This window comes from Sceloporus undulatus, chromosome 4, assembly GCF_019175285.1.
Source record: "Sceloporus undulatus isolate JIND9_A2432 ecotype Alabama chromosome 4, SceUnd_v1.1, whole genome shotgun sequence".
NCBI lineage: Eukaryota > Metazoa > Chordata > Lepidosauria > Squamata > Phrynosomatidae > Sceloporus > Sceloporus undulatus.
In genome coordinates, this window is record NC_056525.1 from 9,698,504 (window position 1) to 9,714,631 (window position 16,128).

General features: G+C 41.5%; 1 protein-coding gene across 17 annotated transcripts in view; it reads left to right on the top strand.

The window, feature by feature from the left end:
- KCNQ2 (potassium voltage-gated channel subfamily Q member 2) overlaps window positions 1-16,128 on the top strand; it is a 146,353-nt gene that overhangs the window by 84,331 nt on the left and 45,894 nt on the right. For 10 of the 17 annotated variants that reach the window (XR_006103561.1, XR_006103560.1, XR_006103559.1 and 7 more), the window contains one exon: window positions 13,757-13,786. The exons of the other annotated variants lie outside the window; for them this stretch is intronic. Coding sequence is in view for 7 of the 10 variants with exons in the window: in XM_042463860.1 (XP_042319794.1) it covers window positions 13,757-13,786 (30 nt within the window). In the remaining 3 variants the exon portion in view is untranslated. The remainder of the gene's footprint in view (window positions 1-13,756; window positions 13,787-16,128) is intronic. 17 annotated transcript variants of the gene reach the window in all.

The following is a 16,128-nucleotide window of genomic DNA, read 5'->3' on the forward strand; positions in this document are numbered from 1 at the left end:
TACGGAGATTCCAGGGATTACACTTTTCCCCCCAGTAGGCATAATTCCTTTTCTCGGATCGACTTCTTTCTAGGATCCAAATCGATATGTCTTCAAACTAAGGAGATAGACATTTTACCGAAAGCACTATCCAACCATAACCCCATTACTATGAAATTTAAGAGCAGTAAAAAAGCTTTTATTTGGTCTCTGAATGAGAAAGTATTACAGAGCCCAAAAATATCAGAAAAAGCTAAGCAAGAACTGAAGTGGTACTTTCAAGAAAATACGAAAGAAGGAGTGGACCAGATAATCATTTGGGAGGCCTCTAAGGCAGTAATGAGGGGTTTCTTTATGAAACAGAATTTTGAATACAAGAAAAAAAGGGAAAAACAAATGCGGACAATTATGGAAAACCTAAAGGAAAAGGAAAAAGAACAAAAGGAAGATCCACATAATGCAAAGATTCAAAGGGAAGTTACACTGTTGCAAAAGCAAATGTCCATGTACCAAACAGAGGATTTAGTAAGGAAACTAAAAATTTTTAGATTGAAAGACTTTCAATATGCTAATAAACCCGATAGATGGTTGGCATATAAACTTAGGGAAAAGAGGGAAAGGAAGATGATAACAAAGTTACAAGAAGGGAATTCGATTACAACAAGACAAAACAAAATAAAAAAGATCTTTCAGGCTTTTTCCATCAAAAGAAGGAAAATTTATATAAGATAACAGAGTATGTTAGAAACTCAAACCTGAGAAAAATAACAGATGAACAGAAATTTAGCTTAAATAAACCAATCTCACCAGCGGAAGTAATGAATGCTATAAAGATCAAGTATTTATGAGCTTTGAAATTTGGTACCCGTTCCACCAAGGTGTGAGAATTGGCAGACATTTCATTTGCAAAAGAAGCAATGGGGTGGGCACTTCAGTAACAAATTCATTGTTCAGGATGTGTTCATAGAATCATAGAATCATAGAATCATAGAGTTGGAAGAGACCACTAGGGCCATCCAGTCCAACCCCCTGTTTTTTTCGGTTAGTTGGTTTTGCTTAAGTAATAAAAAGAACAGTACTTCAGTCGTTAATTTTCATTATGTAAGTCTCCGTCAAGGCAAATTGAATTATTCCTCTCGGCTGCACGGTGGGAGGAGGAAATTCCATTCTGAAGATAAACATAGACCTTCCTTACTTGTTAGACACTGAAAATGGGGTTTTATGGCTCACACCACTAATTGCAAGAAGTGTTAGGGGTTAAAGCCAGCTGTGTGTTTTATAGCCCTCATTCTTTGGGAATTTGTCAGGAAAGTTTCATTTGCCTTTGAGGGGCAACAAAGTTGAAATATCTTATCCTCCATGGAGAAGCAGGAATAATAATAACATTCTCCAACTCCCTTCAGGGACAAAGAGATAAATTTACATCACTACTCAGGGCCGACTGTCAGTAAGTGGGTATTAACAATATTGTGTTCTCCCTAAATACCAAATAAAAGTATTGATTTCACTTAACAATATTATGATAACATAGTCCTCATAATCTCCAAACATACATTACATGATGTTCTTTATGAAAATCAAGATTTGATTTCTTTTCCCCCCCTTCGTTTTATGGCACACATTGACAATCCTGAATCTGTTTTAATCGCATTTAAAAAATGCTTGATAATTATGACTAAAATTCAGAGTAACCAAAATCTCAGATTTGGTTAATTTTAGAGTGCATCTTTTCCTTTAAACTTTCTCACACCCCAAAATACAGGATTTTTTTTTTTTTTTTGTATTTTGTTAAGTCTACATAAGAGGACAAGCTTTCCATCTCTTATGTAATGAAGATGCTTTATACCTAGCAACCCTATTGCAATGCTGAAGAACACAAATAGAAACAGGGGTTGGATTCTCCACCCCAAACTATCCATGAACTGGATGGTATATCAGGGAATATTGCCTTTCCCTCTGATAAGTATCGTTTTACTCTCCCACTGTTCTTTCCCATGTGGGGAAGAGGAGGCTGGAGCAAAGTGGCCTCTATTGGCATTTCCAGCATATCCAAGACTTTCTGGCTGAGCCTGGAAAGAGCAGTGTCTTGTATCTTCCATCACTGCTCTGAGATAGTGGTATTTTCCTTTATTGCTTCAGAACAAGAGGTAAAGCTTCAGGAGAGGCAGACAGCTTAGATTATTGAATGGACTTAGATTTGGACCCTAAGTACTTTACCATACATGGATCAAAAATGAAATTAGAGCAGGATAGTAATGTCTGTGGCTGTATCTTATCACACAACACTGTGCCTGTCCAGTAGTTGGTCTGTAGTCTATCCATTGCTGGGGTACTCTTTCTTATCGATGGGCAAAGCCTGTGATTGCCCACCCCCAACCCTGCTGCTTTTCTACTTTGATTCATGTTTGATAAATTCCTGCCAAAGCAGTCCTGACATTCAGGAATTCATGTGGTGTGAGTGGGCATGATTATGCTCCTCTCCCCCTCTCCCCAGCAGTCCCAAGCAGCCTGTTTTTCTTTCTTTTCAAAATTTATTTTCTTTATTTTTTTTAACCTAATGGATTGCCATGATAGGGAATTGCACTAATAAAAAATGCAGACTGAAAGGCATACTGGGAATGGCATAAAGCAGGGAGGTTACATTATAGAGACTCTCTTGCAGAAGACAGAGGCTGGGACAGATGTAGCACCATGAGCAGTTTGTGTTTTCTACACTATATTGCAATAGCAAGTACATTTATACACTGCTAATCATAATTATATACTGCTTAAGCACTCTCTATGTGATTTACAATGTGTAATCTAATTGCCCTAACAAACTGGGTACTCATTTTAGTGACTTACAGAAGGATGCAAGGCTGGGTGGACCCTGGAGCCCTGCCTGAGATCAAACTCACAACCTTGTGGCTGTGAATGGATACAATACCAGCATTTAGACATTGCACCACCAGGCTCTAACATGATTGTGGTGCCTTATGAGCCTGGTATGATAAAGTTTTTCGTGAACTGGTTTAAGCCTTTGGGTTAGGGTTTCTTTTCTGTACTTTAATGATCACAATTCTGTTTGCTAACATTCAAGCAAAGTGAACAGAATCCATGGACATCCCTAGGCAGCTGAGCTCAAATCCTACTGTGGATATGTAAAGTCGAAGGCTTTCCTGGCCGGCACCCATAGTTTTTTGTGGGCTTTTCAGGCTATGTGGCCATGTTCCAGAAAAGTTTCTTCCTAACGTTTCGCCAGCATCTGTGGCTGGCATCTTCAGAGAATGCTTTGCCTGGAAAAAGTTGGGTGCAGACTGGCATCTCTGGCTGGCCTGGGGGCAGAGTTGGGGCATGGCGTCTACCTCCAGGACCTCATGACGCTGCACACGGTGTGCGGCGTCACAGCACTCTAAATGATGCAGTGACAAAGGAGCAAGGTAAAACTGCAGCTCTGGAAGCTCCGTCACCCTTTCCAGGGTGCAAAGAGGAGCCACTTTTTGTGGCTCCTTTTTGTGCTGCAAAAAGGCCAGATCAGGGCCATGGCATGCAGTTACTGTAGCCCCAATCTGGTGAAGATGGAGTCTCTCTCTTCCCCAGGATAAACATGCCCAGCTCCCTCAGCCAGCCTTTATAGGGCATAGCTTCCAGCCCTTTCACCATTTTGGTTGCCCTCCTCTGGACATGCTCAGTGGTGCCCAGAACTGGACACAGTATTTCAGGTAAGGTTTGACCAAGGCAGAATAAAATGGCACTATTACTTCTTTTGATCGAGACACCTATACAAATGTTGATGCTGCCTAGAATTGCATGGGCTTTTTAGCTGCCACCTGAGAAGCTGCGTACCCTGTGTTAAATGCTGATTTTTAAAAAAAACATTTTTGGTATTTTTGACCACCTAAGCGTGTTCTTCATTTACTGGAGGAAAAATAGCCTTATTAACATGGCTTGATTTCCACTGATAATAATAGAATGTCATTGTTTGAATGGTCTTTTGGAGTGCTAGTTTCTGGGCCAGTGGAATACATTTGCACAAAGAGTGCAGAGAGAAATGGTAGGGAATCCCCTCTGTGATGCCTGATGAGGGGAGGTTTCCCAGAAGCAAGGCTTCTTTCCAGAGATCTTGCTAGTTGAGAAGCAGATTGTGTCATTTCCCTGCAGGCAGATGATACGACATGACAATCCTGAGCTCAGAGAAGCCAAGCGGAGGCTGGGGCAGGGGCTGAGGGTATTTCCCTGGGTGCTAAACACAGCAGGCTATGTCAGTTTCCACATCCATGGTTTTCACAATGCACAGTGCAACTCCAGGCTAGCAGTGTGTAGGCTCTCTTTAATTTTTAAAGTGCTTATGGGAAACTGTGAGATGCTCAGTGAGAATAAAACTAATCAACTGGCCATGTTTAGTTGCAACATTACGCAAAAAGGTTATGTCAGAGATTATAATGAGCACTTTAATGAATTGCCATCAAATCAGCTTCCACATATGGCAATGTTATACATGATTGACCTCCAAGACACCCTGCTATCAACTACCCTACTCAGGTCCTTCAAACTTAATACCCTCCAAGATTTCACAAATGAAAGCCAAGGTTCTTGTGGCATGTGGCACCATCAGAGTGTGGTCACGATGGTAAAAGTTATTAATAAGAAAGGGCAGATAAACAAGGAGAGGTTGCAGCAGTTTGCTTTTCCTGAACTTACTGGAAAGGTACTGAGAGCCAATGTGTTGTAGAGGTTCAGTTCTCTGCTCTGCCAAGGAAGCCTAGTGGGTGATCTTGGGTTAATCACAGGCTCTCAGTCCAAGAAACATTGTGATAGGTTCACCTTAGGGTTACCATAAGTCTGAAACACCTCAAAGGGACGGAACAACAACTGGGGAAGGCAAGATTCTAGCTCTTCCTCTCCTCCACCACTTGCTTAGTTAATTGAGTACAAACATTTGACCCAATACTTGCTGCAGCCCCTTTTATGAGCTGCTTTATAATAGAATTTTGTGGAGTAATTTTGTATTTTTTGATTTTTACATGATTTGAGGCAATTCTGCAACAGTGAATTTTTCATGGTTATTCATGTTTTCTATGCAGTTTGGTGAACTGCTTTTGTATATTATTCTTATAGATGATGATGATGATGATTCACTTATATCCCACCTTTCTCCCACCAAGGCGGTGAACAGCAAATTTAAAACAGTACAAATGAAAAACAAAACTGAAGCATTAAAAAAGGATAGATATAAACTTTAAAAAACAATTAAACATTTAAAGCAATTATGCATTAAAATATTAAAATGTATTAAAAACTGTATACAAACCTTGTATACAGCACCATAGCAATAGTCTACATGAAAATAGCTCATTTTTTTTTGTCCCCACCCTGGCAGAAAATGCGATATAGAAGCCAAAAATATGTTTCTTATTCTGCGTTGAGTCTTGTATGTGCATAAACCTAGTCAGAATATGGTGAGTGTGTGTATGGCAGGGCTAGTTCCATACCCTTCAACTGTCCCAGGTTTGCAGGGACAGTCCCAGTCAATCTTCCGTCCTCCCACTTTTTCAGCTGCTTAAAAATGTCCTAGTTTTTATATTCTCCTCCCACCTTTCCTCTTTGTGCTCAGGTTACTTCTATTGCTACAAAATGAGAGAGAACAGAGGAGGCACCTTTCCTGTATACTAAGACAAAAGCCAAGCACTACAGCCTCTCCTTCCAATAGAAAAATGAATGGTGTGTGCTGCTGCGCCGCCACACCCAAGCCCCATTATAATGGTGGCACTTAGTCTGGACCCCCCCCTTCCTAAAATCCTGGCTACGTCCCTGGTGGGTGGTTGCTTTCATTGCACAGGCTGCAGTTCTAACCCCTGAGCTAACTTATATTTAAAACCTTGAAGAAAGGTTAGAATGCAGATACAGTGGTACCCCGGGTTACGAAAATAATTCGTTCCGCCGCCGCGTTCGTAACCCGAAATGCTTCGTAAGCCGAAAAAGCCATAGGCGCTAATGGGGAAAAGCCGCGATTTCGTGCGAAATAGCGCCGAAAAGCACCAAATTTTTTTTCGTAACCCGAAAAAACCTTCGTAACCCGGAACAGTTTTTTCCTATTGATTTTTTTCGTAACCCGGAAATTTCGTAAGGCGGCGCATTCGTATCCCGGGGTACCACTGTATAGGACTTTTTCACATGGAAGGCAAATTTCATTAAATCATGGTTAAATTGTGCTAATAGCACAATCAGGGGGAAGATTATCACACCCCTGTGAGCTTCTCCCATTCGTGTCCCATGTGTAAACAGTAATGGACATGTCATTGGGTAAAAAATGGAAATTCCCTTTATTACCCAATGACACATCTGAACGGGATGCAAATGGGAGAAGTGCATGGGGGTGTGAAAATCTTCCCCCTGATTACACTATTAGCATGACTTAATCACGATTTAATGATGCTTTCCTCCTCCCTGTGAAAAAGTCCATAGTAAAATGTTGATGATAAATAACTATGGTAATGGATAATAGATAAAGAATAGATAGAGATGAATATATAAGCCAGCATGATGTACTGGTTTGAGCTTTGGACTAGGACTCTGTAGCCCAGGATTTGAATTCTGGTTCATCCAGGTAAACCCACTGAGTGACTTGGCCTGGGCAAGTTCCCCCTTAAGGTTGCCATAAGCTGGAAACAACTTGAAGGCACACAACAACAATGACAACAATAAAAACTATATGGGACCAGTGATGTAACAGCTTTGTGCTGCCATTTATTCATACACCACCTATTAACAAGCAGGCTCATTAAAAAAACAATCCCATCAAGAATTATGTTTTGTTCTGTCTACATCTTTGAAAAATAATCTGTGCCTATGCATATTAATAATATATTGCAGAGAACCAGGTTTCATCTCATTTACAGGCTTCTTGGTAGGGAGGCAGCAGTAATCTTCTGTGTTCAATTTCCGACATGGATATTGCAGTTCCACTGGTGCAGAGAGATATCCTCTATTCTCCTTGTGACTAGTTCTATCTAATTTGATTTCTATCAGGGGCCTGCCAGCCAAGGAGATGAGGAGAAGCTGAATGTACGTATTCTTGAATATGAGGATCAGAGGGGAGAAAATAGGTGTGATCAGATGGAAATATGTTCTGCAAGGTTTGTGAGCAAAATTGAAAAGAGTCATGGCAAGACTGACAGATTATTGTACTTATCACTAGCTTTTTGCGGTGAAGCAAGGGATTCCCCTTTTCTTCCATGTGGAGGTGAGATTTGAGGTTTGAAATGAAACTCCTTGTTGCTTCCACCTCAAGACTGAAGGACATATTCCAGTTTGACAATATTTTTCTTGAATTCTGCTGTACAGAACTGACCACAATATTCCAGTTGCGGAATACTGTAGTGTTATTACTTCTTTCAGTTACACTCGTCCCCCCGGGTTACGAAATTAATTCGTTCCGCCGCCATTTTCGTAACCCGGAAGTCTTTCGTTAGCCGAATCCCCATAGGCGCTAATGCCAGCGTTTTTTCGCAACCCGGGTAAACCTTCGTAACCCGGAAATAATTAATTAATTTTTTTTTCGTAACCCGGAAATTTCGTATCGCGGCGCGTTCGTATCCCGGGGTACCAGTGTATTCCCTTGATACTATTACTACCCACTATAGTCCTATTGGTGCAGCCTAGAATCACAATGGGTTTTTAAGCTTCTTCATTACATTGTTGACCCATTTTCCTCTTGTGGTTTACTAAAACTCCTAGGTCCTTTCTGCATGTATTGTTGTCAAGCCAGGTGTCACCCATCTTATATCTGCACATTTCACTTTTTTTCTCCCTAGGTTTAGTACCATTTCTCCCTGTTGAAATTCATGTTGTTAGTTTTGGCCTAGCTCTCTAATCTGTTAAAGTCATTCTTAATTCTGATCCTGTCTTCTGGCCCATTAGTGACCTTTCCTAATGTAGTGTTATCTGCAGATTTGATAAGCCTGTCCTATTCCATCATCCAAGACATTGATGAAGATGTTGAATAGCTCTGGGCTGAGGACAGGACCCCACTACTCACTTCTTTCCAGGATGAAGAGGAACCATAGGTGTTCACCCTTTGGGTTTGGTTTTTTCAACCAACTATAAATCCACCTAAGAGTCCAGCCCACATTTTATTAGCCTGTTTGCAAGGCTATCATGAAGGATTTTAATAGAATCATAGAGTTGGAAGAGACCACAAGGGTCATCCAGTCCAACCCCCTGCCATGCAGGAATACACGAAGCACCCCTGGCAGATGGCAAACCAGCCTCCAAAGAAGGAGACTCTACCACACTATGAGGGAGTGTGTTCCACTGTTGAACAGCCCTTACTGTCAGGAAGTACTTCCTAATGTTTAAATGGTATCTCTTTTCCTGTAGCTTGCATCCATTGTTCCGTGTCCTATTCTGTGGAGCAGCAGAAAACAAGCTTTGATTTCATTAAAGACCTTACAAAAATCAAGATATGACACATAGCATTCCCTTCACCTATCTTGTAACCCTGTCATAAAAAGAGATAAGATTACTTTGGCATGACTTGTTTTTGAGAAGCCATGTTGACTTCTAGTCAAAACACTATTCCTTTCTAAGTGCATATAGGAATCCTCAAAGATTATTGCTAGTGGTTCTGAGATTACATTTGCCAGCTGTTTCACTACTCTTGGAAGTTGTTCATCTGGCCCTGGAGACTTGAATTTATTCAGAGTAGCCTCTAAATGTGTGCATCTGATGAAATGCTCTGTTATCCACAGAAGCATAAAAGTACACCTTAGCCTTTAAGCTAGCATGAGAGTCTATGTAGAAAAATCAAAAATATCTTTGCAAGCTGATATGGGTGTTAAATAAAAGCTCAACCTCTTGTGGTCAAATTCTAATTGGCAAACTTTTGGGGGAACAATATTAATTCATATCTTGTTTTGCTGCAGTAGCTGTTAAGCCACGTAAAAAGGACTTAGGCCCGGTACAGATGGGCCAAAAAGGATGCCCTCATCACATGCGAGGGGTGGGGCTTCTAGATGCTCATCGCCCCTCGCACGTAATGAAGGCGTGCTCGCTGCATGGTGCTGAATTGGCTATGCAGAAAAGAGAGGTGGCTCCCGGCCACCTCTTTCTGGCGGTCTGTACCCCATCTTAGACATCTTTTTGCATAACATGTGCATAATTTAGACGTCTTTCTGCATAACATCCACTTGTCCTCACCTTTGTACATTCTGCATATTTAGTACAAATGGTGCTGAAAACTGGTGGGCGAACATGGCTTACAATAGCAATGCTCTGGGTGTGTATGTCTGAGAGGATTCCTGGCTCTCACACATGTATACACCCACATTGATCAATGCCATGCCCATCTGCCAAGGCAAGGGAACTGACAAATTTTAGAGACTTCTTTTCTTTTCTTTTTTGACACAGAAATTGTTGGTTAGGATCACAGACTCCTTTTTTTGAAATCTGTTGCTAAGGCAGTACATGAAGAAAATAAATTGTGTAAAACACAAGGATACACATATGGGCACATAAAATCTCCACTAGCATACTTAAAGATGTTAACTATAGTCAGGGCAGGGGTGTAACTATAAGGAAGGGGGCAAAAAGAAGGCATTGCCCTCCCACCACTATTAAATTTTCCTTGACTCTCCAAATTATTGCATTTCAGTCACTTAAAACCTGGTGGCCTTACATAGAGATTAAAGTGGGATATAAATCAAATAAATAAACTTCAGTTGACCCTTTAGGCTAGTGTTTAGGTAACTTAAGAAAAAAAACCAATGTGTTGTACTGGTTTGAACATTGGACTGCAACTCTTGAGGCCAGGATTTAGATTCCTACTCGGCCATGAAAACCCACTGGATGATCGTGGGCAAGTCACACACTTTCAGTCTCAGAAAACCCCATGATAGGTTCACCATAGAATAGCCGTAAGTCAGAAATGACTTGAAGGCACACAGCAGCAACAACAGTCTTAAGAAAAGGAGCATGCAAAGTTGTCAAGTTGCCAATTCTTACCAGTTAAAGGTAAGAATTCTAGATGTGCAAGATTTTCAATGTCTCACTCTCCGCAATACTAGAAATTTGAGGGCAGGGGGGAAATTTCATGTGGAGGGCAGAATTCCTATTTGGAGAGGCAATGCCCTCATGGCCCCATGGGGCAGAGGGAGCTACATTCCTAAACTTTAAGTGCTGTAGCTCCATCCTATAGAATCCTGGGATTTGTAGTTTTGCAGAGTCTTTAGCTTTCTCTGCCAAAGAGTGCTGGTGCCTCCCAAAATGGCAAACTCTGGAATTTTCCATGGCAGTTAAAGTGGAGTCAAATTGCATTATCTCTACATGGTAGATGCACCCTGGGTATGTGTGTGGGCTAGGAATAAAGAAAGAGGAAACTCTCAGCCCTACAGTTCCCATGATGCTTTGGTAGAAGCTTGCATATTGCAACCAGTAGACAATTAATTTATATTAGAAATATAACCTAACTTGATCTTGCAAATCCTGTGTAAATCTCCGCTGATGGTGGTGACTGAGGAGAAGGGGGTTGGTTTGGGAGAATTGAAGAATGGACTGGTATATCAGAATGTATGTCATAATGACCATTATAAATAAATGTGTTTTGCTTATTCTTAGGATCTTAAGTGATTGTTATATTTGGAATCATTATTTTGGAAGGTGTGGCTGTATCTTACATGGCAAGCTGTTTGGCTTTGCTCTGGAGAAAACCTACCATGGTTTATTTTGATTTGTTTTGATCTGTTTCAGCATACAGTGTGAAATTAGTTTGCACAACTGCACTCTGAACTGTGTGAGTAGATGGTCTTGCTTTATGTTAGGAACTTGAACTGGAAGAGTTGTGATTCCTCCCCAACTCTACCAACCCATGTTGCCATAAATATCCAAAACCAAGTGTGCATAGACAAGTTGGCATTCCCAGATAAATTTTCTTAATTATCAATAGTCACATGAAGGCTCACACTCACCTTTATATGTCTATCAACATTTTCAAGATGTTCACAAAATGTCTCTGGGATTGACAAACATATGTTGGCAACAGTGGTGTACTGGTAAATTTTAAAATACAGAGGTGCTCATAATGTCAGCTGCAGTAGCTAGCTAGATCATCCTTGATTCTAGCAGAAACATTTTCATGCCCTATTGTACTATGGGAGGAAAGTTGGGGAATTCCTTACCTCCAAACACTGCCTGGAGTGGAGATAAGAACAAAAGAAAAGCTAGTAGGCTAGATAGTGAATTCTCCCAGATCTCATATAGCCAGTGGACTGGAGGTCTCTTATTTTGGTTTTCTAGAGCACCAATGTGCATGCTGGCTGATTAAATCACAATGCGGACAGGAATCTTATTTATTTGTTTGTTTTATTTATATCCTGCCTGTCTCCCAAAATAGAGGCTCAAGGCAGAGTATAAATAAATGAGTTCATTTTAAATAAATTTTATGGTGATCACAAGATCATTGCTTTTTGGCACTTAATCAGTGCAGGTGTCTGAGCAGGAATTGTGACAGGTTGACCCAGTTACATCAGGCTTCATTTTTGCACTGATGCATTTAACATATGAGTAGTCTGTGAACTGGAATTGAGGGCCAAAATGCTAACTGCAGCAAATGATAGGAGCACAGGCTCCAAAACAGTACGCTGATGACACCCAAATATATTTCTCCATGTCTAAGGCATCAGCGGCGACGGCAGATGGCATTTCTCCCCTCAGTCAGTTTCTTAAGGCAGTGATGGACTGGATGAGGTAAAACAAACTCTGGCTGAATCCAGACAAAATGGAGTTACTTACAGTAGGGGCTCCTAAACCAGGTATTGGGCTGCAACCTCCAGTCCTAGAGGGGTTCACACTCTCCTCAAAGGACTGTGTTCGCAGTCTGGGGGTGCTTCTTGATCTGTCGCTTCAGATGAGAAATCAGGTGAATGCGACGGTCAAGAGCGCCTGTTATCAGCTTCAGCTGATACGTCAGCTGCGCCCTTTCCTGGAATTGGATGACCTCAAAACTGTAGTACATGCACTGGTAACCTCAAGACTTGACTTTTGCAATGCTCTCTACATGGGGCTACCCTTGTGCCTAGTCCGAAAACTTCAATGGGTACAGAATATGACGGCCAGGTTGATCACTGGAACATCTAGGAGTGACCATATAACACCAATATTAAAGTCACTCCACTGGCTGCCTATTAGTTTTTGGGCACAGTACAAGGTGTTGGTTATTACCTTTAAAGCCCTACATGGCTTGGGCCCAACGTATCTAAGGGATCGCCTGCTTCCATATAATCTGCCCCATACTCTCAGGTCCTCTGGGAAGAATTTATTGCAACCTATAAAAACTAGACTGACTGCAACTTCCCAGAGGGCCTTTTCTGCAACCGCTCCCAGCCTGTGGAACGGCCTGCCAGACGAGATCCGTCAAATCACCAACTTAGCTTCAAGAAAACTATCAAGATGGACCTCTTCCGGCAGGCCTTTCCAGAATAAACTACTTGGCCATGTGGTGATTGGCCCCCCCCCCCCCCCTTTTATATTTTGACTTCCACTTTTATTGGTTTTAATTGTTATGTAATTTTAAATTCTATACTGTTTAATTGTCTTTTAAGGGGGGATTTTGTATATATGGATGTATTTTAACTCTTGTAAGCCACTTCGATTGTTTTTAATAAAAAGCGGAATAGAAATAAAAGTTTTATTTTATTATTATTTTATTATGTTAAAAATTCTCCAAGTTAAAGCAGAAGGCAGGTAGAGTGGACCAGAATGAAATTATGGTGTGGTACAGACTGCCCTAAAGGCCTGCACCTGCCCCTTTTCACGTTGGATCAGGGCCAGGAGAGCCTCACCGGCAGCCCTGTGGCCCCAATGCGGCGTTTTTCCAGACCAATGAGAAGCGGCAAAATGCCGCTACTCTTTGGCCTGGAAAAGGGGTGCTCTTGAGCCTTAGGCACCAATGGCACCCAAGTGTTAAAGAGGAGAAAGGGGTGGCCAAAAGGAGCTCTGTTTCAGAAGTGGCCTGGAGCAGTGTGGACATGATGCATGCGGCGCGCCATTTGGATGCAGCATGTGTGTGACGTCATCATTACGTGCGCCGTGTAACATGTAACAATGTCGCCCCCCACACGTACTAGGGTTAGGGAGCATGCGGTTGGTGTGCCCTCCCTAACCCTAGTATCGCCGGGAGCTTTATGATGGTGTGTACCGGCCCAATATTATATTATAGTATAATATAAATTATAGCATTCCCCATTCCTGCTCCCTACTAAGAACAATACAGGAATGGGATGGGAGAAACTGATCATTATACTGTGGTCTACATTGGCTAATAATATTTTTTTGGGAGAGAAGACTGTAGGCAGGAGGAGGGGGGCAGTCCTTTTTCCTTACTTGACTCTGCTGTATTGTAAATCTCATCACCTGTTCAGGAATATTCCTGCTGAATAGTGCTTTTGTTATTTTGTTGAAGCCTATCATTAGTAATGAGTTGACCCTGAAGTATAACTACACATTGCCCAGAGGTGAGATTTTGAAGGCAAAAACTAAAATGAGTCATTATTAATAGATCATATATTTAAAATATTTATATCCTTTGTACCAAATCTGAGGCCAGCTGCCTACTGAGCTCTTTTGAGAGTTTATCTGCTTGATGGAATACACTTAGCTTATATGCTAATTGTCTTCGTTCTGTTTCTTTTCTTCCCACCTCCCTTTATTTATTTATTTATGTTATTTTCTCCTTTTAATTTCCCTCTTTTTTCTTACCCCATATTTTTCTCTTTTATTTTTTGAAAACACTTGAAACCAAAAGCTCACAAACGCAAACCTATGGTGCTTCCAGGTATGAAGTGCATGTGAATTGGTGTGTCGTGTTGCTCCTTGTTCTATTTTTGTTTCGGAATGAAACCTGCTAAGCTTCATTTGGGGGATGCGGGTGGGGTGGGTGGGGAAGACCACTGCGAGAGACCCTCTGCACAATACAGCAATAAAGCCACATAGCCAGACATCCAAACCAAGTACTTGCAGCTGTTTGATGTAATTCCATGCACCTTCTTTGCAATCATGCCAAATGTTGAGTTGCACAGAAAAAAGAGTGACCAAAAAGTTAAGAAACAGTTCTTTTAAATTAAGGGGAGGGGAAAACAACTGGTGAGTATCAAGCACTGGATAAGAGTTTGCTTTCTCCAGTAAACAATTTAAGGATCCTGAATTCATGCATCTACCAATGATGAACTGGCTTCCCCCAAAATCTAGAAGAGAGGGCCTTTGCCATCAACCTGGCCTGTGGCTTCCTTCCTGTGCTCACTTATGAATGAACAGTCACAGCTTACAGCTACTAGAACAGCCAAATTACTTTCAAACTGGGCACAGTGCTTTCTACCAGTCCTTTGAAATAAGTTCTACATGTTTTGCAGATAGCTTTTGTACAGTGACCCTGCTGATCTCTTCTCCCCTCTGTGCATTAACTTACCTACTAACTTTTCTCCCTTCTACCGCAGTCTTTCATATCCTCTCTTTCTCTCTTTGATGTAGCCATGAAACGCAGGAAGCTGTCGAGTACTGAATCAGATCATTGGTCTTGCAAGGCCACTATTATCTTCTCTGACTGACAGTAGCACTCCCTTGTTTTGGGAGAAGGGAGATCAAGATGGTGGTGGGTCAGTTCAGGGATCCTCTGTATGCCAAGCAGGTGTTCTACCATGGAGCTCTGTTCCCTTCCACTGTGACTCTAATGAAGCTTCCTTAAAACTGGCCCTCATTGATGAACCCAAAATTGTAAGCCAACCATTGGAAAATGACTTTCTCATGGACTAATCCCACGTTGCTTTGGAAACATCAATGGAAGTGAATGGGTTCCATGTAGATTAGGCGATGAATTCACTCTAGATTTTACACCAAACTTCAAAGAAGCCTTAAGTTATTACAGGGGTAGGTTTGAACACCTCAGACAGATGAAAACATGTAGTGAAATAATAGCTCAGGGATACAGAATCCATTTCTAAGACTTATGTGGGATTGTATGGATTACTTTGTTCCTTCCCACATGTTCCATCCAAACTGAAATGGCTGTGGACAGTTATTTGGAATAAAATAATGTGATCAGCATCTCCCAGTGTAGCCAGAGACTACTTGAGGCAACGTGATTCTGAATCATGGAATATGGACATGTTGTGGTTACCTTGCCACCTTGGTAATATCTGGATTGGATCCCCCCCCCCTTTTTTGGAAGATGTTACTTCCAGTTCCTTTATTACTGAGATGAGTGATTTTTGTTAAACCACTGTCAGCTAGTGGTAGATGTGAATGCATGGAAGGCAATGGATAATTTGGGAGCTGCATTTGCCTTGCTTATGCTTATTGCAGTTGGTGTGAGCAGGTGCATGGGAAATCAAACCACTTGAATGGCAACAATGCTTAGGATTAGGGTTTTTTTTTTCCTGGGGGGAGGGTAGCTTTGTCTTTCTGACAAAGCATTTACATGTCTTTTAAAAGATGTGGAAGTCACCCTCATCCAGTATTCAAATTATTAACTAAGAGATGTCAAGGCTGATATCAGGCGTAGAAATCATGCAGCCCTCCTGATGTTGGACCACAACTTGCAGTAGCCTTAGTGAGCATTGCAATAGTGAGCAATAGTGGGGATTGCAGTCAAGCAACATCTGGAGGGTCTCATGATTCCTACCTTCAGCTTCCAGCAGAAATATCTTCTAATTTAAAAGAGCTGACCCATAATTTCAGATACATAGAGATTGAATGGAGCATTACTTTCCTTTTCTTCACTTTGCAGAAACAGAGGGGAAATAAATCACACTAATAAAGACTACAACAGAATGGGACTACTGTCTTAGGACTTAATACATATAATCATAATCATAGAATCGTAGAGTTGGAAGAGACCACAAGGGCCATCCAGTCCAACCCTCTGCCATGCAGGAAATCTCAGTCAAAGCATCCCTGACAGATGGCCATCCAGCCTCTGTTTAATGACCTCCAAAGAAGGAGACTCCACTACACTCTGAGGAAAGAGTGTGATCCACTGTCGAACAGCCCTTACTGTCAGGAAGTTCCTCCTAATGTTGAGGTGGAATCTCTTTTCCTGCAGCTTACATCCATTGCTCTGGGTCCTAGTCTCTGGAGCAGCAGAAAACAAGTTAGCTCCCTCCTCAATATGACATCCCTTCA